The 24,658-nt window shown below is 33.9% G+C and overlaps 2 protein-coding genes across 2 annotated transcripts; one reads left to right on the forward strand and one right to left on the reverse strand.

Annotated features, from left to right (window-relative positions):
• Window positions 1–177: 177 nt before the first annotated feature.
• LOC134239704 (SUZ domain-containing protein 1-like) lies at window positions 178–13,965 on the reverse strand. The gene is made up of 5 exons (XM_062721863.1): window positions 13,734–13,965; window positions 8,111–8,157; window positions 7,517–7,630; window positions 1,777–1,902; window positions 178–1,382 (listed from the first exon to the last, which is right to left on the reverse strand). Exons 1-5 carry the CDS (start codon window positions 13,791–13,793, stop codon window positions 1,262–1,264), a joined length of 468 nt encoding a protein of 155 aa, XP_062577847.1. The 5' UTR covers window positions 13,794–13,965; the 3' UTR covers window positions 178–1,261.
• A 221-nt stretch (window positions 13,966–14,186) lies between these two features.
• Window positions 14,187–23,112, forward strand: LOC134239705 (tetratricopeptide repeat protein 36-like). The gene is made up of 4 exons (XM_062721864.1): window positions 14,187–14,338; window positions 15,171–15,353; window positions 21,785–21,886; window positions 22,184–23,112. Exons 1-4 carry the CDS (start codon window positions 14,218–14,220, stop codon window positions 22,336–22,338), a joined length of 561 nt encoding a protein of 186 aa, XP_062577848.1. The 5' UTR covers window positions 14,187–14,217; the 3' UTR covers window positions 22,339–23,112.
• Window positions 23,113–24,658: the final 1,546 nt, after the last annotated feature.

Raw genomic sequence — 24,658 nt, forward strand, 5'->3', positions numbered from 1 at the left:
TCAATTAGTAGATATTATCATTTTATGAGAACAAATGACTTTTAAAAAAGGTGTAGACTAAATCCTGCTTCAAAAAAAAAAAAAAAAAAAAAAAAAAAAGCCTGCCTGCCGCATTGAATTTAGATTTTTTTGGCCTGAGAAACAATTGATTAATTTTTTTTGGCCTAATGCATTTTAAGATTTCATTAAGCTCAACTATGCATATTTAATTTACATATCTACTTTCAATTAGGATATTTGAAAACTTGTAGTCTTTATAAAAAAATAAAAGATTTCCTTCATTATGCAAACCTTTGCTAAAAAATTAGCGGGCTCCTTGAAGTTATAGTAAGGGAAAGAATCATTCAGATAGCTGACATTCAATGTCAGATCAGATATATATGTATTTCCTAGAGACCCATATCTCTTTCCTCGTCTGAAAAGTCTTACTTTGATTGATATTTCCTTTTGTTACAATTGTTTTGTTTAAAAAAAATTACGTCCTTTCATCAGTTTGGTTCTTTTTGAGTTGAAGAGTACATCCTGACAATCATGTACATGTAGTTATGATAAACCAGTATATCAATGATGCAATGTGTTTAATATAACTAAGTGTCCCACCTGTCTGTTAATGCAGCAACAAAACTCCCCTCCTCAATGAAAGAGTGCAGAAAGGGAGATAATCTCGAAACTTGCGTATTGCTCCAAATGATCATTTTTTTAGCAATTTCTGATTAAGTTGATGTGTTCTTTCTTATTCGATATATACCAGTGCTTAAAGCGCAATAGTGATAATGGTTTTAAACAATAAAGATATATTTACATAAAGCTGCCCTCCATATTTGAGCCAACAGTAGATGTCCCATTTAAAAGATAGATAATAGATAATACATGCATTGTGATAAAACAATATACTAGGCACTTACATAGTCAAAAGCTTTCTAGAATTGTTATGCTCGGTATATGTTTTATCTATGGGCATTTCTGCTTTCTGAGAGCACCACGATCAGCACACATCATGAAATGGTTACCATAGATCCGTCCAATGGATATTGCAACTGCTTTATGGTTATGGGAATAAAGCTGCCAAGCTATTCACACTCTTTAGCAGTCTGTTGCAGGAGCATGTATGCCTTGAATGGGACAAGTGACCATGGCCCTGATTTTTTCTGCGGTCAAGCGGGGCGCTGTTTGCAGGGACAGCCAGCGAGGGACTGGGATGCTAGTCTGAGTATTTAACAGTTTTATTTCAATCAAGACAGTTGAATGATAATTTTGAATGTTAACCTTTCTGATCAAACCCATCAGTTCCATCCGGACCACGTGGTTGTCTCAAAATAGCCACAGTACAGTTATTATTCACGTTAAGTCTTCCATCTTCTAGCTGCATCAGCCTCGGTGGTCTGGAATTAAAAAATAAAATATTTCAAAAAGCAAGGTTCTTAAGAGTCTTACTGGCAAGTGCTGTCTATATAAACAATAACAAGATTCCATGGCCACAGTGCTCACATGGATTATCTTGGCCCTGTTATTCTGCTTCAGATTTTTTTCAAATTAACATGTACAGCTGCATTGCTGTGAAAAAAGTTTGATTTCTTGTTAGAATATACCTATAAAATTCACTGCTTTCTAGTCCCTCACTTCTTATAATTCCCCAAGTTTCTTCATGTTGGCATCATAAACTGCATCAATGTCCCGTATTCATGAAAACTCCTTCAAACTTTCATAGCCAAGGACTTTTTTTATATCTTTGCCATTAGGAAACAAACTAACTTTGGTGACCCACTCTCTACTGACCTGTTATTAGTCACTGTGACTTCCTCTTTCACTTCTGTTGATGAAGTTGAGCCTAAGATTCTTCTTCTTGCTTCAGCATACTCTGCTTCTCTTTGTTCCAAAGTCTTTGTAGGTTTGTTATTTGCTCTGCAAATTCAATGAACTCAATATTGAAAATCATTTCAATAAACAGAACATGTAAATACTGATGTACAGGTACATATGCACCTAAATGAACAAAGGTCGCTTTCCCATGTTTACAATGCATAAACAAATATTACATGTATTCCAAAATTCCAAAGTAGCATAGACTGTTGGAGAGATAAGACGTGTTTTTATGAGCTCTTATCAATACCTAGCTGATTACTAAAAATTGATAATGGAATAATGGATCTGAGTGGAAGTTCTAGTATTTTTAAATCATTTTTGAACTCATTTAGTGGATTTTCACAATCTTTTAATGGAAATGATAATGAATTGGACTTAAACCCATCGGCGAATTTACCAGACTTTATTCAGGTTAAGCTTAACACAGAAAGTGTCACCGTAAACTACGATGACCAGAAGCATGAATTTGTGTTATCCGTGCTTCAGAAATTGCTTTCATTTCATGGGAATAATAAGAGGAATGGATGCATTTACAAATCTGTGTGTGATACAGTTACTGTAACTATCTACAGTAGCACACATACCATTCTCATTCAAGGGACTAGAGCGTTTGAATGGTACAGGAACGACTTTCTGAAAGAAATAAATTGTCAACCAGATATAACCCACAATGACTCTGAAACGGAGTGCAAAATTATTGTTGACCAGCCGAACTGTACCTCGACCCCACGGCCCTCTAAGAAACTGAATGAATCAAATATTGCGACAGGATGCGGTGGCCATTGTAAGAGTGCAGAAAGCATAAAACATCTTTCCGAGACAGTGAAAATGCTCACCAAAGAAGTTGAAATCCTGAAGAAGCAGCTAATGGAAGCAGAACAAGCCAAGCCGCATTCTAATACTTCTACACAAACTTGTGGGAAAAAAGTGAAGCAGAAGGAAACTATGACTGAGGGACTCTCTGTAACAAATGGGATTTCAAGGCATACCCAGTGTACAATTACTGTTGAGAAAAGAACCTCCAGTACCTCAACAGATGCAGATGTCAGTCCCAGTCCTGTGTTGAAAAACACCCAGTCCATCAAGAAAGTGACAAATAAAAAGACAGATGCACACATCTCCAAAGAGAGTCAAAATATATCGACCTCTAACAGACAAAACATCATCACAAGAAATTCTCAGCCTCCTGCAAGAGAATATAACGAAATACCGGTATCTACACTTGTCATCGGGAGTTCAATTCTTCAAAGAATAAAAACCCGTGGCTTAGATCAAAGTGTGAGAGTAAGTACAAATCGAGGTGCCAGTATTGCACACATTCGTTCAAAACTACAAAAGTTTGATGTGTCCTCAATCCAAAATGTTATTATTCAGGCTGGAGGAAATGATATTGCAAATTTCCGTAACATTGATGCGATTGAGAACGACTTTGCAGAAATAGTTGCTGATTTAAAAAGAAGAAATCCTAACATTGCAGTGTATCTATCGGAAGTGATTCCAAGACGGGATGCAGATGTAACCGAAGTGAATAAGTGCATTAGATATGTTTGTGAGGAGTACGGTGCTGTGTTAATCGAATCGAATAAGTCATTCAAACACTGGAATTCCCCTTCTTTTTGGAGAGATGGCATTCATTTGTCCGACCGTGGCACTGCTTCGCTTCTCAAGCTCTACAGTACTCATGTGAAAATTCTAAAACATCAAAATTCCTCAACTGTGCAGAACTGCTACTACTGTGGAGAGCAAGGTCATTCTTCGCGCAACTGCCGACACGGTAACAAAGTAACTTGCTGGTACTGTGGTGAACATGGCCACAAGCAGAAATTTTGCACAAAGTAGGATCGCGGCAAAGAAAGCTGTGCCGATTATACGAATTACTGTCCGATTATTAACAATGTCAAAAATTATTTTCACCCTTTGATTAATGTCTGTTTTGATTGTAATGAATCAATTTGCACCTGTCTTTTGTTCAATGATAACTCAAGTAATTATAGCTTAAAATCTGTAAATTCAGATCTATGTAAATCTAAACAGAAAATCCTTTTGAACCAAAATCAAAGAAAACTTTACAATTCCTCTCCAACAACAGACACTCCAAAAAATCATAACAAACAAAATGTGTGTGATTCAAAAGTTGGCCTTTTAAAAAAAGGTCTACATTTTGTAAATTTAAATGTTTGTCACATTTTACCGAAGTTAGATGAATTAATTTTATTTTTACAGGATCAACAAAATGTTGACATTTTTTCTCTATGTGAAACTTTTCTTGACGAAAATATTAGTGATTGTATTATAAATGTAAATGGATATACTTTTGAAAGAAAAGATAGAAAAGGAAAGGCGGGTGGTGGACTAGTTACATATATTTCAAATGATTTGAAATATAAACGGCGAACTGATTTAGAAATTAGTAATTTAGAAACATTGTGGCTTGAAATTAATCTTAAGAATTCTAAACCTATACTTTATTGTTCAGTTTACCGTCCACCATCTGCCCCCTCCTGCTGGGTAGACGATTTTGTTAGAGAGGTTCAGTGCGCTACCTGCTGTGACGATCAGGAAGTGATTATTACAGGTGATTTCAATATAGATATGCTCAAAGACCCCCCGCAGAGTTGGTCATCTGCAATTGTAGATTTGGGATTAACACAATTAATTAACACCCCAACAAGAATTACCAATAGCTCTAAAACTCTCATTGACCATTTCTACACTACGCACCCTGCTAACATATGTGAAATATCAGTACCCCCTGTAGCAATGTCTGACCATTATCCAATATGTGCTACCCGAAGATCTAACAGCATGCAACGCAAAGGCAGACACACTGAAATACAATACCGTGACTTTAAAACCTTTAATGAACATGATTTTTTGCATGATTTAAATAATGCAAATTTTGATGAATTAATTCTCCTGCATGATCCTGATGAAATTTTAACATATTTTTATGCAATTTTCAATTCTGTACTTAATAAGCATGCGAAAGTTAAAACAAAGCGTGTGAAATCAGAAATTCGCACTAAATGGTTAACTCCAGAAATAAATGAGGCTAGGATTAAAAGAGATCAATTCCATAAACAGGGAGACATGGGCAATTTTAGATTTTGGAGAAACAAGGTCACCTCTCTAATTAATGATGCAAAATCTACATATTATAAGACAGTAATTGAAAATAGTTCTACATCAAAAGAAATGTGGGGTCATTTAAATCAGCTTTCCTCAAAATCAGATAAATATTCATCCCCTTCCAATATAACTTATAATGGATTAGAATTTGATAATTTAAAAGACATTTCAAATGCTTTTAATGAGCATTTTGCACATATTCCAAGAAAATTGTTAAATAATCTTTCATTGACTAGTTTTGATTCAGAAAAATTGAAAAGATACACGGAAACAAAACTTGGAGATCAAGACTTTTTTGAAATTCCATTGATTAATGAAACAAAAGTATTTGATATGTTAAATAGGCTTGACATAAACAAATCTGCTGGCATAGACTTTCTTGGACCCAGATTACTTAAAATTTCAGCTAGTGTAATATCCAAACCTCTAACACACTTAATAAATTCCAGCATAATCAAGGGGTCCTTTCCTTCACAGTTAAAAATAGCAAAAGTAACTCCTCTATTTAAAAAGGGTGATAAATCAGACCCAGGAAATTATAGACCAATCTCAATCTTACCAACTATTTCGAAAGTCTTAGAGAAGCATGTAGCAGAAAATATACGAATCTTTACTTCTCACTATGATTTATTAATGAAAGCACAATCTGGATTTAGAGAATTTCACTCTTGCCAGACAGCTCTCACAAAACTAACTGATAATTGGCTACATGCAATAGATGAAGGAAATTTCGTTGGCATTACTTATTTGGATTTTAGCAAAGCATTTGATCTCGTAAATCATGATATACTTATTACTAAACTTAAATGCTACAACTTTGATCCTATATCGATTCAATGGTTTGAATCATACTTAAATGATCGAACGCAGAGTGTTAAAATTGGTGCGTACACATCTGAATCACTGCCTGTCACAGCAGGTGTGCCACAGGGATCTATTTTAGGTCCCTTGTTATTCCTGTTATATATTGCTGATTTACCATTATCTGTTGAACATTGTAATATTGATATGTTTGCTGATGACACTACAATGCATTTTCATGGTAACAATATTTCATATATTGAAGCAGCTCTGAATCAAGACCTTTTTCAAATACAAAACTGGTGTCAACAAAATCAGATGATTTTGAATACGGACAAAACTAAGAGTATGTTAATGGGAACACATCAAAAGAAATCAAAATTAGAAAACGCTAATCTTCATTTACAACTTTCTGGCCAACCCCTTGAAAATGTTACAACAGAGAAATTATTAGGTGTTCACATTGATCATAATCTTCAATTTACTAGTCATGTAGATGCAGTTTGCAAAACTCTTGCTTATAAATTATTTACTCTACGAAAAATTAAGAAGTTCCTTCCATTGCATACTAGAAAGCTATTTTATAACGCATTTATTTTACCATCAATTTTATATTGTCTATCTATTTGGGGTAACTCTCCTCAAACTCACATCGATAGAATATACAAACTTCAAAAACGAGCAGCTAGGATTATTTTAAATGAAAAATACGATGCACCTTCAATGCCCTTGTTTAACATATTAGGCTGGTTAACAGTTCATGAACTTCTATATTTACAGAAAAGCATTCTGATGTTCAAAACATTCCATGGTATGTCTCCTGATTATATGCATGATTTGTTTGAATTTCAAAGTTGTGGATCATACACGCTACGCTCACAGACAAATTCAGAACTTCGTTTACCAAAATTTAAAACTAATTTATTTAAAAATTCTTTGCAATATTCAGGGGTTATTATATGGAATGAGTTGCCTATTAGTATAAGGAATTCCCAATCCCTTTCAATATTTAAAAGTAGGGTAGAACATTTTTTACTTATGAAACGTTCTTCATGAAAAAAAAAAAAAAAAAAAAATTTTCATTCCTCTGAACTTATAATGAAACGAAAGTGTTTAATTTATTCTAGTGTAACATAATGTGTGTTTATATCTTATTGTTCCATGTTTGTGATTATTGTCTTTATTATTGTATAAAACATTGTATATGTGTTTTTAAGAAGGCCCCGAGGAAGACTAGTGCTCGCACTAATCGGATTACCTTCTATAAATAAAGTATTATTATTATTATTATTATTATTATTATTATATCTACACAAAAATACTGTCACATAATAACCCAAATTCCAATTTCAAGTTTCAAATTGTTTTTAAAATTGCCAATTTAACTCTGACATAGTTAATTATGGTGTTATCTTTCTGTTTACTATGTCAGTATGTGATAAATTTAAAAGTTTTTTGACCACAGATAAACAAAATTTACTTTGTACAGAATAATCAATATGTAAAATATTTTTTCCCCAAGGAAAGAATTCATTTCTCATTTCTGAATTATTTACACAATTTCCAGATTTCTCCACTTAATTCTTTTCTTCACTTTATAAATGTACTCTACAATAATTTTCAAAGACAAGAAAATTTCTCGCAGGATACATGTAATTGTTTTGACAATCTGACAAGTAAAATTCACTAATTTTGATAAATCTAATTAAACAGTCAATCTTGCCTTGTCCCTTGGTTTGCTGTAGAATTAGCATCTGATTTCCTTTTTAGTATGCGAACCTGTGGAGCATACTGTGTTCTATTTCCATCTTCAACCACAACTGCTTCTGATGCAAGTCTACAAAAAATAAAAAGGCAAACACTGACATTTATTTATTTCATTAATAAAACTCATTAATAAAATAAATAAACTGTACCAATACGTTCAAGCAGACATCATGCAACCTTAAAAGATCAGAGACATGCAATATAAAATATATTTTATTAGGCCTCTAAGGGTTGTGATATGATGTATATTTTTGTGTTCGTCTCAGTAATGTTGAGTGTCTTATGCTTGAAACTGGAAAGTTCCAAAACGTAAAAAAAAAAAAAAAACATTTTCTATAACAAAAAAATCTTTCTTTTGGATAGTTAAATTTGGTATAATTTAACAAATTTAAACAGCTCTCTCCAGTTTTAGACTAAATTTAAATCATTATAATTAAGAATTCCCTTTCATTACTTTCACAATAATGCACATGAATATACAAGCATAGACAGTCCTAAAAACATTGAAATATCTTCTCAGTCCATGTGCACACTGCTAATACAGACTTACTTTTTGGATTCCTTTAATTTCATTTCTTCTAATTTCTTGTCAAGATCCTTTAAAATAAAGAAAAATTCTGAAATCACAAAATTGTCAGGAAAAAATCCACAGTTGTAACAGTGCATGTCAACATTGTAGACATACAATGTTTATTTGAAGTGAGAATATTACAAAAATATGTGCATTTTTCAGAGAAAAATACATCAGGGCTCGACATTAATGCTTGTCCGGTACTGATGAAAAAATTTATGGACAAGTGAATATGCTGGGAACTAGTCCAATTGGACAAGTCACTTTAGTGCATTTTAATGTAAAAGTCTCTTTATCATGTTTATAATAAAAAGAACAACTGTTGAAAGTTAATTCGTAGTTTCAAGTCAGAAGCTGTACATAAACCCAAGCTTCAATTGCTATTAATTGAGATCACATTCAATCAGGATCCAAGTTCACTAACTGCATACTTCTGGAAAGGCATGGAGCTTACAAAGTTTGGATTCTGTTGGATGTTGACAGGTTCACTTGTGAACATTTATGTTGTTGTCAGGACAGAAAGCCTAGATAAAATTTCATTTTCTTTTTTTTGTTGTATTTATAAATAATATCATGAATCAATCAAAATTTACAATAATATCACGGATCAATCAAAATTTATTGAAAAATTTTCAGACAAGTGAAGTTGAAGTTCCGACAAGTTAATGTCTTGCCGAATGGTTACTTGTTTGAATGGACAAGTAGGAAAAAATGTTAATGTAGAGCCCTGTGCATATATAACTGCTCCCTATATAACACCTAAAACTTGGTTAATCAATATTTAATTTAATTGATACTTTCAGTTACTTTCCAAAAATCATGACAGAGTAAATCCATTCTCTTATTTACTAGATTGCAAATATATAGAACATGTTCTGAATGTCAGGGACCAACCTAGACCAAAAATTTAGGGAGACTTCACTTCTCCCTCAGAGAATTTTAGGGAGAAGTTTCAAATTTTAGGGAGACTTCTCAGCGCGCGCAATGCGCATGAATTATTTAATGAAATTTTAATGTATATTCAACCATTGATTTCTTTGAAGTATTCCATCATTCTAAACCTATTTAAGGAGACAGAAAATGTAGGTCTTTAAACAATGTATTTAATTATTTTTTCATCAATTAATTAGTCATCAATTCATAGCATGAAAATACATTTTTACACAATCCATTTAAATGGCTGTCAACTTGTACAAAATGAGTTTTGAATCAGTATTTACAAATTTTACACATGTACACATCATTTCAAAACTTTAAGATTGAAAAAGTTTTCTCTTTTTTTCATCTTTCCAGATTTTCAGAGCCTTAGCAAAGTCAAAGTTTTCAATTGATGGACCATCCTCTGAAATCCTCATTAAGTCATTCACTGAATTATTATTCAAGTTTGTTCTTAGCCTTGATTTGATCCGATTTTGAGTGGAAAACCCCCTCTCACAGGTAGCACTGTTCACTGGCAACAGTGTGCAACACTGAACAAGTTTGATGACGTTTGGCAGGATATCCTCATATTCTGAACCAAGTTTCTCACAAACTTCACTCAAAGAAGATGTTGCGAAAGAGCCTACCACAAGTCTTTTGTACTGTTTGTATTCCATAGGTACTTGATCCGTTTCTATTCCTTGGACAGCAAAATGTTCAGCTAAAACAGCTACACTTTCATTTCCAAATTTGGCTAACTCTCCTTTTTTGTGAGCTGAAGTGATATGAAGAGGCTGTAACACTTGCATTTTTTCAATTAATCCACTTTCTTGAAATCTATCTTTCAAATTCTTTACTATGTTGTCCACATATTGTGGCATGATAGATCTGAGAATGTTTCTCTGCTGGGAAAAGAATTTGACTTGAACTCCTTGTTGTCCTTCATCTTCATCATCAGAGCTCTCAAATCCATCAAAACCATCAATGTTAGTGTCAATGGCCTCTTGGACAACTGATTTTTTGCTTTCACTCTCAGGTCGATTGTACGTTACATCATCCCCATCTATAGTAGTAAATTCCTCAAGTTTATCTACATAGATGCCTTGAGCCTTTTTGAAATCAAGAAGGGCTTCACAGGTACTTTCCACTATTGGTGTAAGTTTACTCTGGTCCAAGTCCTTGGTTTGGAAAATCCGACTCAATCTACCCAGGAAAGGCAAAATGTCCATCAGCATATGAGTAATTGCAATGAAACTGTACTGGGAAACTTCTGCATGAATTCCCCTTGCAGCTGGGTTGGAAGTTCCTTCATGCTCTAGGGCTATAAGAAGGGCAGGGTAAGTCCTATAGAGAATTTCAACTGATTTCTGAAGACTTAACCATCTCACAGAGTGAATTTGGGCAAATTTCAGTGTAGGAAGGTTAAGCAGCATTTGGATTTCTCGCAGCTTATTTGATCGTAGTGCAGATCCACTGAAATAAAAGAAAATGTTTGACACTGTATCAGAGTATTTTTTCAGTTGAGGAATACATTTTGATGCTTGTGAGGCAGCAAGGGCACATCGGTGTGCAGCGCAGTGAATCCCGACTAAAGCTGGGCTGTATTCTTTGAGCCTCACAATTACTCCATTTTTCCTTCCTGTCATGACGCTGGCTCCATCAGTTCCAACACCAACAAGTTTTGACACATCTAGGCCCTTAACTCTCAGCTCTGAAATCACATGACTAACTATGGTCTCTGCATCTGCCTTGGGTGTAGAAATTTCTATGTTGCTTAGAAACCGTGTTTCCAGTTGTCTCTCCTGCAGGTAGTGAGCATAGACGAGGAGACGTTTTCGATTTCCCCGGTCTGTGCTTTCATCCAGTGTTAAAGAAAAGATGCCAGAGTTTGTGATATTTTCAACTAGATCGAGTGATATAACTTTAGCACATGCACTCTGAAATTCTCCAACACTTTTGGAACTGGTGTAAGAAAGTTCTTCTTTCAGTGTTTGGCTCCCTATTTCACCCATTAAACTAATGATGTATGGAAATTCTTCCTTAGGTAGCTCTCTCTTGGCAAGGAAATAGGCACACTTAATGTAATGGGTGATGAGTTGCTCATCTTTGTCAAGCTTACTGGCTAGTAGCTTCTGGAGTGGTTGCTGTTTGGCCAGTTTGGACTTTGTAATGGCAGTCAAGTGGAGCTGAGCTGAAATAAAATTGTTGAAAAGTTATTATTTTTTAATTCTGTTCTTACATTGAGCTTAATTTTTTTTCCAGAGTGGTCATTTGAAATCTTGCTAAAAATAACAAAGTTAATGTATGAAAAATAAAATTATTGATATTAAAAATTGTTCAGAAAAAAATATCTATTTTAAGTACAGACACTAATTAACTGTACAAAAAATAAAATTTTAAGGGTTTTATCTCAGAAAGTATTTAAGCGAAGTTTTTATTTTATGCAAAAATAAAATATTAACAAAAAATTCAATAAAACATAAAAACTTACAGGACGCATGTCGCATATGGTTCGTTGTTTTCGCTGGCTTTTCATGACCATGTGCGTATGGATTGTCCAAACCTGCAGCTCTACACAATGTACAGTGCCACTTTTTTTCAGAATCCAATTCATACCATTCAAATGCATTTTGTGTGATTTCTTTAGCAAACTTCTTTCTTGGAGATTGGATTACATTTTCGTCTTGTAACTTTCGCTTACTTCCGGGTTTCGGCGAACCGCCTGTCAGCCACGCTTGTAACGACATTTATTCTTTCTTGTTCAATTTTCTCTTGTGCTCGTTTATACAATAATGATTTTTTATTTTTAGCACATATATATATTTATAAATGAAAACAAAGGACAATAAATATATCAATTTATTATGTCAATATGTGTATACTTCATACTGCCGATCGAGCGATTTCATGTCTTGGACAGTCCAGTCCAATACGAAAAATCGTAATATTACTAAAATTCGTAATATAAGCAATTTCTAACTCTTATAAGAGTTACTTCCCTTTTTTCTGATACAATATCTTTGTTATGTTTCATCAGAGATTATATGTGTCTGGTTTTATCATCGTGGATATGTATGGTTAGTGCATTTTCTTTGTTTTTGTGCATTCGATCCAAGTGCAAGCAGATTCAGAGCCTAGTGAGAGTCTTACAAGTTATCTCTCGTAACATCTCGTTATTTGAGATGAGGGTCTGATTTTCAGGGTAGACTTCGGGAAAAAAATAGGGAATTCGGGGATTATAGACCACTGTGACAAGCTTGAGGATACATTGAAATTTTATGGAAAATTGTTCCCAACCTTGGGAAAATTCTTATATAAGAATAATAAAACAAAATGTTCACTCACCCATTACAATTGTTACTTTCTTCTTGCTTTTCCATACTTTTCAATAGACGTCACTGACCAAGATGACCACGTGATACTAGTACCATTGGGGCATAATGTATTTCTGACGTCATACTTCCCTAAACATCATTCAGTTTTTTTCAATGCTTAATTTTGTCTTGCATTACGAAAACTTGTAATATATTCTCTCTCAACTTGCTATATTATGAGTTTCAGTAATTTAACTATATTACGAAAAATAGTAATATAAGAATAATATTACAATATTCTGTAATATTACGATTTCTTGTAATATTACTATATTTCGTAACATTACGATTTTTCGTATTGGACTGGACTGTTGGATGTTGACATGTGTATAGTAAACGGTACATTTTGACAATAAAATTCTTGATATGCGACTGTATTTATGACATGAGTGTAATATGCAGTTAATTTAAAAGTCTAAAAATCGTCTTCAACAACTTTGACATCATATCGATAGCTGGTCAGGTGTTTTTCGTCTCTTGTGTATTATTTCCACTTACAGACTTTTTCATATGTTAAAGCGTAAATTTTAGAGGTGTTCCGACGGAGTATTCGCTCAGTGGCCAGTAGCAGTGAAACAGATGCAAGCGCCCTGCTGTGATTCATGTTACTTCAACGGTGAAAAACACCATAAATTTTTCTTAAAGACAGTGTCGATTTTACCAGTTGTTCTTGATAGATTTTAATGAATAAAAGAAAATAGGGGGGTTAACATTTTAGGGCGACTTAAACTTCGCTTTTGTGATAATCTACGGCGAAGTTTGGAGCCCAAAAGCGACTATTTCGCCCCAGTCGCCCCCTAGGTTGGTCCTTGTGAATGTTGAAGGGGCTTGTTCAAAGATCCAGTTAGATCATTTAAATTCTAACTTGTTTGTCCGAAACACAGTTACATTATTAGAAAGCAATTTGTTTATAGCCGCCCAATGTAGGACAAATAAGAAGATCATATGAAAATTGACAATAACTGGATGGTGCAATCTTTCAGAATTGTTAGCTTGTTTCAATCGATACAAAATGTTTTTGATCAGCACAGTACATATGTATTAATTATCTCAGGATTAATGTTCCTTCATCAGCATGTCAGATAAGAGCATAATTTGATGAACCCCTTGTCACAAGAGCATAATTTGATGAACCCCTTGTCACAACAAGGAAAGCTTTATAGCATACAAACATCTGGGTTTTTTCCGTTTTAATGAGTATTTTTCAGTCAATTGAAGAAAATGCAAGGGGCTTTGAATGAAAAGATTTAAAAGACTTTCTAGCCTATACTAACACATAGGGCTAGAACTGTAGAAGATAACAACTTTACCCCAGTATCTTCAAACTCCTCCCAGCTATCAAGTACCTCTCCATTCGCGTCTTCTGCCATACTATATATGTGTAAATATATATTTTCTCTCAATATCAAGATTACTATTTCATTTGATTCGAAAGAGGGGTGGTGTTTCTCAAACTATTTTCATTTCAAACGATTTTTGCGACCTGCCAAAAGTGAAGAGGAAGTTCACATAAAAGTAAACTGTAACCGTGAAATATATCCGGATAGAACTAAGCACAATAAAAAAAATATGTTAAGATAGAAAATAATTCAACGTATGGTGTATATTCCATGTATATTGAATCATTTGATAACTATATTTTTTTAATTCTTTAAACTGAATAATTTTTAGTTCTTTGGTAACAAGGTGCAAGATCTACTAAACGTTTATATTATAATCAAGCGTGTATTGGAAGCGTTCATATGATTAAGTTTGTTGTCATTTTAGAAGGACAAACGTGAAACCGTCAGAACAATGTCAAGTGGTGATCATAATCATGTTTCTGCTCATGACAATGCTGTATTGAACAGAATATTCAATCCCAATTTACCATACGGCGATGTTGTGGACGAAGAAGAAGTGGAGAATGAAACTGGTAGTTGCAAAAGCATTTTTTTTTCTGTGTCATCATCCACCCAAATGTTAAATTTATCAATTGCCAGTTGATAAATTTAACTAATTTCTTCAATCAAATGGCAAGTCGTCACCTATGAGGAATGTTTTAATAATACCAATCTAATGTGTTTATGTTGCTTCATATCTTTACTTTATGGCCAAGCAAGTTCAATTTGCAATCTACATGTCAGATTGCTCATGAACTGATGAATGCAGTTGTTTCAGCTGTAATCAGGGTAATAGGAGGAGAGAGAAATGCAGTGGACCAGACTGGGATTCGAACTCTGAGTCCCTCAGAATCTCCAGTCAGGTGCGCTATCATCAGAGCTATCTGGCAACCAGTAATCGACCTGTCTCTTCCAGGGCATGGCACAGCACCAAATGTAATGGGAAAGGAGAAAAATTCAGCAGACCAGAATGAGATTTGAACCAAGGCCCCCTGAATCTGTAGTCAGTTGCTCTACCAACTGAGCTATCCAATCACTGCGAATTCAACCTGATATGACAGCCAAAAAACATTGTCTAGAATTCACAGGATCAAACTAAAGTTTGAATTCTGGTCTGCTCTGCTCGTTTTCTAACTTTCCTTTATATTGTCATGCCTTGGAAGTGACATGTAGGAGTCGTGATGTATTGCTGGGGCTTAATCCTGTTATGAGAAAATGTGACATGATGTAAATTATATACTGCAGAATGTAAGAAAATCTAGCATTTGAATGTTTGAAATCTTTTAAATTAATGTATCTGTTAATACAGAAATTAACCAACGTTTATGAGAAAATATATTTATGTAAGTATTTGTTTCATTTCAGAGGAAGAAACTGATGAAATTAAAGTCTCAAAGCAACTAGAAATTGAAGGGGTCCAAGCAGCTGAGAGTGGGGACATAGAGACAGCATTAAATTCATTCTCCAGGGCCATTCAAAACACCCCTCAAAGGGCCTCAGGTTATAATAATCGTGCACAGGCTCTCCGGCTTAAGGGAGATGTCCAGGGTAAATTATATATAGATAAACATTGATTTGATGCAAGTATTTTTTTATATTCTCAGGCAGAGAAAAAACTTTATTTTTCACTACAATGTATATGATCTAAAACACCACCCTAACACCAGAACCTCTGACCAGGGAATATGAATTGCACATTTTAGAAGAAGTATTCTTGCTTGTCTTAAGGATACACCAAAGGCTTTTTTCAAGATTTTTGTCAATTTTGAGATTTGTGGCTAAAAAAACAATGCTAATGACTGCTTTATGATGCATGAAAAATTCTTCCTGATTATTAAATGGTTTCTAATTATTTAACAATAATCAAACATAAACACTAACACATGTGAATGTGCCGTTATTGAAGCTTCTGATTTGGTCTGTAACTGCCTGCTTCTGAAAGGAGCAATAAATCACTGTGACCACTTGGGGAATTCTTCACTTAGCCACACAGAGGTTAACAGTAATTAAACTACAGGGACTCTACATTTAGGGAAGGAGATCTAACAGGTCACTAATGACCGTGAAATAGGAGGTGGGGCTTAGCTTTTGCCATTTTGCCGGGAAATCTTTCTGATTCAGAAATGAACCTACATATGTATTTTACTTCATTAAAAGCACCTTAATAAAGAATAGAACCTCCCATTCTTGTGAATATGCATAGGAAATATGGATGTGACAGGTATCCAAAGCTGAATCTCCAAGGTGTCATATATTTCTAGTTTTGACAGACTTTGTTGTGTAATGGGTTTTTGCCCTCTACTGTAAAGTAAGATCAGACAGTTGGTGGTATTATTTCAAAGGATTCAGCTCCCTCATTTATTGACCAATTTCTCTGAAAACTGGCCAGAATGCGTCTCAAATGTGTGTTCACAAAACCATATCTCAGATTTTTGATATCTTGCTCAGTTCTCGATTTACTCGGGGAAATGTAGAATTTTGGTATTAAATCAGTAACATTGAAAGAAAAATGAATGTAACTTTTGAATAAGAAGATTTATCAAAAATCTGAGATCCAGTTTTAAAGTTCAATCTTTAATCTACATTCAATGAGGCAAAATTTTGACTTTGAAAGGTGGAATACAAAAAAGTTGATTTATAAAATATAAATGCACTAATATTTATATTAAAATATTAATAATCTGTTAATAAGATAAAAATGAAAGTTTATATCCCAGATAGCAAGACATAGTTGGGCCAACGTTGGCCCAATTTTTTTTCCAACGTTGGCCCACTGTTGGTAACCTTACGTTGGCCCACGGTAATTTTGCTCATCGGCCCAACGTTGGTCCAACATGTTGGCATATTGTTGGGCCAACGTAGGTATAATTGTATGACAACTAACAGCCAACCTTAATAACTGGTTGGTTAGGTTGGCCCAACGTTGGCCCTTTGTTGAAATGTGAGATGGCATATTGTTGGGCCAACGTAGTTATTAGTGTATGCCAACTAGCAGCCAACCTTAACAACTGTTTGGTTAGGTTGGCCCAACGTTGGCCCTTTGTTGAAATGTCAGATGGCATATTGTTGGGCCAACGTAGTTTTTAGTGTTTGCCAACTAACAGCCAACCTTAACAACTGGTTGGTTAGGTTGGCCCAATGTTGACCCTTTTTTTACAATGTCAGTTGGCAAATTGTTGGGCCAACGTAGTTGTTACATTGAAACATTTGCAATTGGTTAAGTGATGCTTTACATAAACCTATTTTATGACTGTTTAAAAAATTAATAAACAATTCAATCTGCATTCATAATGCATACATGGACATGTTCAATGAAAACATTACTAATGATTCACTGTGAAAATATTTTATATACATCAATTCAATCATAATTTACAAAATAAATTTTAAAATAGACAATAGAGATAAATTATGAAAAATTATCAATTCAAAGCTCTTAATCAGGGCTCACTTCCTTTATGCCTTTTGTTGCATCCCCGCTCTTTTTCCGTCCTTCGTCGCCTCCCGTTTTCTTCATCTTGATCTTTGTCATACGTACTCGTACTTTATACACTTCTTTATGCATGGTCTTCGATTTAATTGTTATTTACCGCCACAACATTTGTTTTCCTTGCAGTCTCTGACTGAAAATACAAAATAGTTTGATATTAAAAACAATAAAATTACTGGTCCAACTTATGAATAAATATTACTTAAATCTTTTAATAAAGAGAATGATGTATTATACTATCAGTGCACCTTAATTTCCTTGTTACAATCGTGTCTGTAATAGACAGTTAAGAATTAGATAGAAACAACTTAAAAGATGTTATTTTAATAACCTTAACTTACAGTGCTTGTGTGCAAAAACATGAAAAGAATGAATTCCGAATCAATTTTAACAGTTAACCTGAATAAATAAGAATAAATATACTTACATCGCATCTAAATGCAGCTATAGCAAGTGTATAATCCACAAATTTAAATTTCACTTCTTCTTGCTTGCCCTGCGTTTTCAGTCTATGACCTCACCACATGTGAGCAATTGAATCTGACAGCTCACTCCACAGTTTGGTGTAATTTGATTCCCCCTCTCCAATCTTTAGCGAACGCCTAACTTTTGTTTCAATTTAATTATAAAGCTGTGTCATTTTGATTTATGTATATGTAGGCTTCATTCACATCCTGTTCCTGAGAACTTATTCAGTCTTCTCTAAATTCTCATGAATACAACGCTCATGAAAAAATTCATTATTTCAAGGGTTTTATTTCAAATAAATAAGCATGCATATGCACAATTCAGAAAATATAATAAAACACTCTTTGGCGCTCTGATCACTTAAGTTCAAAGTTAAAATATTGAAAATATCAGATCTAAAAAAAAACAGTCACACAATTAAAAGCATGGACATAGAATGTCCTCTTAATTATTTCAGAATGTGCATCTAAATTAAAACTTAATTAGAACCAACGTTGTCCCAACGTAAAGCTCAGCAGCTAAAAATGACACCATCATTTAGTTGGCAGTATAATAATTGGGCCAGCGTTGGCCCAATATAAATATCCCATCTTTGAAACACCTAAACAAAAGAACACTCGTGCTAACATCGGGCCAACGTCGGGCCAACATACTACTACCAACTTGATAAGACACTTTCTTTAAGGGTGTATTACAAACATAGGGCCAACGTTGGGCCAACATATTACTATCAATTTGATAAGACACTTTCTTTAAGGGTGTATTACAAACATTGGGCCAACGTTGAGCTAACATACTACTACCAATTTGATAAGACACTTTTTAAGGATGTATTACAAAGAGTGGGCCAACGTTGGGCCAACATACTACCATCAACTTGATAAGACGCATTCTTTATGGATGTATTACAAACATCGGGCCAACGTTGGGCCAACATACTACTACCAACTTTAAAAGACACTTTCTTTAAGGGCGTATTACAAACATTGGGCCAACGTTGGGCCAGCATACTACTACCAACTTTAAAAGACACTTTTTTAAGGGTGTATTACAAATATTGGGCCAACGTTGGGCCAACATACTACTACCAACTTTAAAAGACACTTTTTTTAAGGGTGTATTACAAACATTGGGCCAACGTTGGGCCAACATACTACTACCAACTTTAAAAAACACTTTCTTTAAGGGTGTATTACAAACAGTGGGCCAACGTTGGGCCAACATCAACATCCCTCCTTCCTTGGGAAGTGATATGACCATGCAAATCCAATCTGAATGAAAAAGTGAATGGAAGTTGCTAACGTTGGACCAACGTTGGGCCAACATAGGCATTCTGTCGTGGTTGAGAAGGTTGGCATGGTGACATTGGTCCAACGTTGGCCCAACGTTGTTCCCCCAACGCCAACCATACAACCTTTTGCCAATGTTGGCCCAACATAGTCTTGCTATCTGGGATTAGAATCATTAAATAGTACATTTAACAAGCTTTCAAATGATATATACTTTTAATATGTTATATCTTTCATACATTTGTACAGTAATGAAAGAATTACAAGCAAATTAAATTTTGCCCTTTGGAAACCTTTGGTGTATTCTTAAGACCATTTAACTAATGGTTTGTATTAAAATAATACATAATCACGAACTTAGTTTGTTCAATTTAGTACTCCCTGCAGAATAAAAAAATGCATACTCCCTTTATGACCAATAGAGCCCCACCCAACACAGAAACCCTTCGAACTGTCAACATTAGGAGCCATAGATTTCATAACTTTGGAAGAAGCACCCTTGGTCATCTGATCATAGCTTTCCACCTAGTATATCTGCTAGATAATTAGAGGGGGAAATACCTACATGTATGAAGAATATATGCTACATGTAGTACATTTTTCTATATGTTCTATGGAGCCCCAATCTCACACAAGAACCTCTGCTCCTGGGGCCATGAATTTCACAGTTTTGGTAGAGGATCGACTCAATGCTAATTACAATTATTATTCTTATGTCAACATGAAATGAAAATACATTAATTCTTTGAAAATCCTTTACTCTATTCTTGAGTATTTTAAGACAATCTATGTGTAAACTTATGGTAGGAAAACGTATTGTTTCTCTTTTTTAAAATTTGTTTAGTTATGACCTGGGGTCAGGGGCACTGCATGGAGTTGGATTTGGCTGCAATAATCTCAGTGACAATGTATTGTTTGAAAATCTTCTCTACTCTTGAGTATTTAGCATAAAAACTAAGTGCATGATTATGATGTGAATGAGTGCTTCTTCCAAAATACATGTAGTGAAATTGTGACCCCCTGCGACAGAGGTTCTGGAGTTAGGTGGGGCTCTATATAGACATCATTTAAGACATTTGAGTCCAGATTTATTTGAAGGTGATGAGTTAGATGATGAAAACCAATTTTGAAAAAGGATATAATTTATTTCTGATTTTTTTTTCCAAAATTATTTACAAATACCCCTGGTACTTGACATGTATTAAATTTTTTTGAACAGGTTGAAAACTTGAAAATAATAAAAGTTATCAGGGTTTTTGATTTTATTTTCAATTGAAACAAGTTAAGAATTTTTAAAACAAAAGAAATTTGAAATTACTTAATATTTAATATGTTCAAACAATTGCTTCCTCTAATATTTCATCCATATATTCAATCTCCTATGCAAAGTTGTGGTTTGTTCCTGCACTCTCGGACACCTTTGCAATGGGCTTGTGTCAAGATTTTTGACATAACGTAAACATGGTAAACGAAATAACATTTCTGGCAAGAATTATTTCAAATCAAACTAATAGATTTATACCTTTAAGGACTATCATTAGCTCAGACATTTAATTAATATGATGAATTTAAAGAAACACACTATATCTCATGCTTAGGCCAAAAAAAATAATAGTCTTGTTTCCTGCTACCAGCCAGAAAAAAATAGGGTAGGTAGGTAGGAAAATTATTTTATTTTTTTATTTTATTTTATTTTTTCCAACGGTATTTTTTGGATATGAACTACTACAAAACCAAATTGAACATGTCATAGCTTAGATAGCTAAGGTCAATATCATCTTTCAAAATGAAATTCCATGTCTTTGGATGCACAACTCAAGTGGAATTTTACGAAAGTCCATATTTTAAACATATATTTCATGAAATACAACTTGAGAATTTTTTAATTTTTTTACTTTTGAAACATGACATTTCTGAACTTTTGAATTTTTTCCCCAAAAGCTAAAAAAAACTTTAGGGTCGGCTGCAAAATAATAGGGTAGGTCGGGTAGCAGGAAACAAGACTATTTTTTATTTTGGCCTTATCACTGTAATATATACGCAGTATTTGAAACTCACTGTAAAATTAGCTAGACATGCCAGAATGACTGCTAGTAAAAGTTGTCAGCCCTACCAAAAATCCTCTTGCCTGAGAAAACAATAAACTTTTACAAATTTATTTATATAGCGATTATGAGAATGGGGCCAGACCACCATAACTTTGATTCTGAATCATTCTATAGGCTAATAAATTCTACCCCTTTAACCCATTACACTTTGCTACCGATACTTTAAGATAATCTGAAAAAGATTTATCAAATATATGAATTTTGATTTAAGGGAAATTTTAACACTTCCAATCGGGCGTCGATATGTGCCAATTTTTTTGCCCATGGCAACATTTGTGCGTCTCGGGCGGTCAGGCACACAGATATTTCAAAAACTGCTGTATGCTAGCCAACAACAGAGTTGATTGTATGAGCTGATGGTTGAGAGTGCCATTTATTATAACAATTTTAAACATATCATAATTTTTGGTCATAGTAATTCTGATATTACATAATTTTTTAATACATGTGTGTACTTAATTCAAGTAGAATATATACATTGTTAATTTTTTTTCTCAATTGTAAATTCCTTAAAAATTTGTTAAACATGACCCTAAATTCCTACAAGCTAAGGGTTTGCCAGAAGAGTTTTATAAATGTTCAGTTTTACTATAAAAGTATTCAAGTAACAAATATCTTTGACAGGTGCTCTAGAGGATTTGAACACTGCTATAACACTAAGCTGTGGTGTTGGTTCCGTGGCCTGCCAGGCATACACTCAGCGGGGCCTTATCTACAAACTGGAAGGTAAGAAGCTAACTGATTAGTCTTTTATTCTTAATTTGATGTTAATTCATTGTGGTTTAGGACTTAGATATGAAATAATAAATTTAGGCAATCAATTCATTTTTGAAATTCACAATGGGACTAGTATGACTAAAAAGTCTGCTGGAAAATTTGTCACTTGTCCAATGATGATAAACTGTGTCGACATCTCTATTTCGTTTTGCATAAACTTTTTTTGCAAAGTTGAAAGGTGTATGGAAAATGAAAAATCTTTTTACCGGTTATAGGTTTTAATTAATATACATGTATTATTTCCAGGTGAGGATGAGAAGTCTTTAGAAGACTTCAAGCATGCAAGCAGATTGGGTGGTCAGTTTGCCAAACAGCAAGTTGTTGCCATGAATCCATATGCAGCGCTGTGTAACCAGATGCTCTGTGAAGTAATGCAGAAAGTTCGTAATGGAGAGGTTTAGCATGGACATCTTTCCATATCAAGATTTTATTTTAAGCGTCCTGAATTATTCAGTGTCAGATCTGTTTTCAACAGTTGTTCACCATTGTTCTCTGTCATCTTTCATGCAAAAACTTTTCATATTTCTAAACATCTGAACTAAAACCAAAGCAACCAAATCATTACCACAATGTATCCTTGGATGATGGACATAAAGACTATGCCTCTTTCCAAAGGGGGAAAATTTGTATATATCATGATTATGTACTGTAAATTACTTTTTATTCGCGAGAACTTTATTTTCGCATAATTACGCGAGATGGTATGCTCGCGAAAATTTCATTCTCGCGTATAATAGAATTCCTGAAGATTATGTAGAGCTATGACCACAATTCATGAAAAATTTGTCTCGTTAATAAAGAGTCATTGACAATCTCGCGAAAATAAGGTGTCGCGAAAATTCAGTGATCTACAGTATTGTGTGTCATTTTAATCACCGAAGCAGAATAGATATAAATTTATTAGCCTTCTCCTCTCTCCCTTTACTGAAATTATGACATACACAAATGTAAAAGGAGTCGAAGTTTTTACATGAATGTCTACAGGAAAAATTCTTTATTTTATTTTCCTTTAGCGGACATACATACAATGCTGTGAATTGTTTTGTTAATTTTATATACAGTCTTCACATTGCAATGTACATTGAAGAATGAATGTATTTTTTAAATAATTATATTTTATGATTAAATTCATACCCATTTTTCCACAAAAAGCTACATGTATTGAAAATATTTTCATGTATATATTAAACATTTCCAAAATTTTGTCCTGAAGATTATATAGAGCTATGACCACAATTCTTGAAAATTAGAAGTTGTAGAAAATAATGCGAAAATTAAGTGATCTACAGTATATTAAACATTTCCAAAATTTTGTCCTCAGCAGAAGTTGCAGATGCATTTCAATTCAAATGCTACTCATGTGAAAGATGAAATACTGTATATGTTTGACTGCGCTGCAAATCACAATTTAGGAAAACCAAGAAGAGTATTAACTGAAATTATGATTATAGACTCTCAAGTGACCCTATGGGACGCTTGTTTTTTTTTTTCTTGAAACGAATCTCAAGTTGAAAGTATTGTTAAATTACTGAAAATAAATTTTAATTAAATGCTATTCATTAATGATTATATATTATCCATTGGATTGTAAATCTACATATAAAACATGTACACGTATTTAATTATTTAGCCATATTTTGAGCTAAATAAATTTGTTGAAACACATACATTATTTTTATTACGTTTGTATTATCAAAAGTTTTACCAGTCATTCAAAAAGGTATGTTTTTTTTCATATAAATCACCATTTTTGAACATGGAGAAATGATTTAATATATGAAACATTTTTATTTCATACTTATTCTCACATACATGTACCCATACTATTAGTTGCCCACAATATCACTTCAAAAATAATAATGCAACTTTTTGAGTAATTGTGGATATTAAAAAGTAATATTTTTAGCTCACATGAGCTTTTCTGATCACATTTTGTCCGTCGTCTGTCTGTCTGTAAACTTTTAACATTTTTGCCGTCTTCTCAAGAAACACTGGGCCAATTTTAACCAAACTTGGTACAAAGCATCCTTGGGTAAAAAGGAGTTTAAATTGTTAAATCAAGGGCCACGTCCCTTCACAAGGGGAGATAATCAAGAAAAGACAAAAATAGGGTGGGGTCATTAAAAAATCTTCTTCTCAAGAACCACTGGACCAGAAAAGCTGAAACATATGTGGAAGCATCCTGGGGTAGTGTTGTTTCTAAATTGTTCAAACCATGACCTCCCGGGGTAGGGCAGGGCCACAATAGGTAATCAAAGTAAGCTTTAAAAAATTTCTCCTCAAGAACCACTGGGCCAGAAAAGCTGAAACTTATGTGGAAGCATCCTGGGGTAGTGTAGATTCTAAATTGTTCAATGCATGACCCCCGAGGGTAGGGTGGGGGCACAATGGGGAACACAAGTTTTAAATTGAAAATTTGAAATATATAGGAAAATACTTTAAAAATCTTCTTCACAGGAACTACTGGGCTAGAAAAGCTGAAACTTATGTGGAAGCATCCATGTGTAGTGCAGATTTTGAATTGTCCAAATTATGACCCATGTGGTACGGTTGGGTCACAATATGTATTACAAAGGGGTATTTGCTAAAGAACAACACGGTCAAAGCTACTCAGGTGAGCGTTGTGGTCCATGGACCTCTTGTTTAACTCTGAAAAGCAAAATTTCAAAACAGTCTTATTTTTCTACAGAACCTTAAAGCTTTTTTATGTTTTTAATTTTT

The sequence above is a fragment of the Saccostrea cucullata genome, unplaced genomic scaffold (assembly GCF_032062105.1).
Source record: "Saccostrea cucullata isolate Sc308-1 unplaced genomic scaffold, CSIRO_AGI_Scuc_v1 ctg3231, whole genome shotgun sequence".
Taxonomy (NCBI): Eukaryota; Metazoa; Mollusca; class Bivalvia; order Ostreida; family Ostreidae; genus Saccostrea; species Saccostrea cuccullata.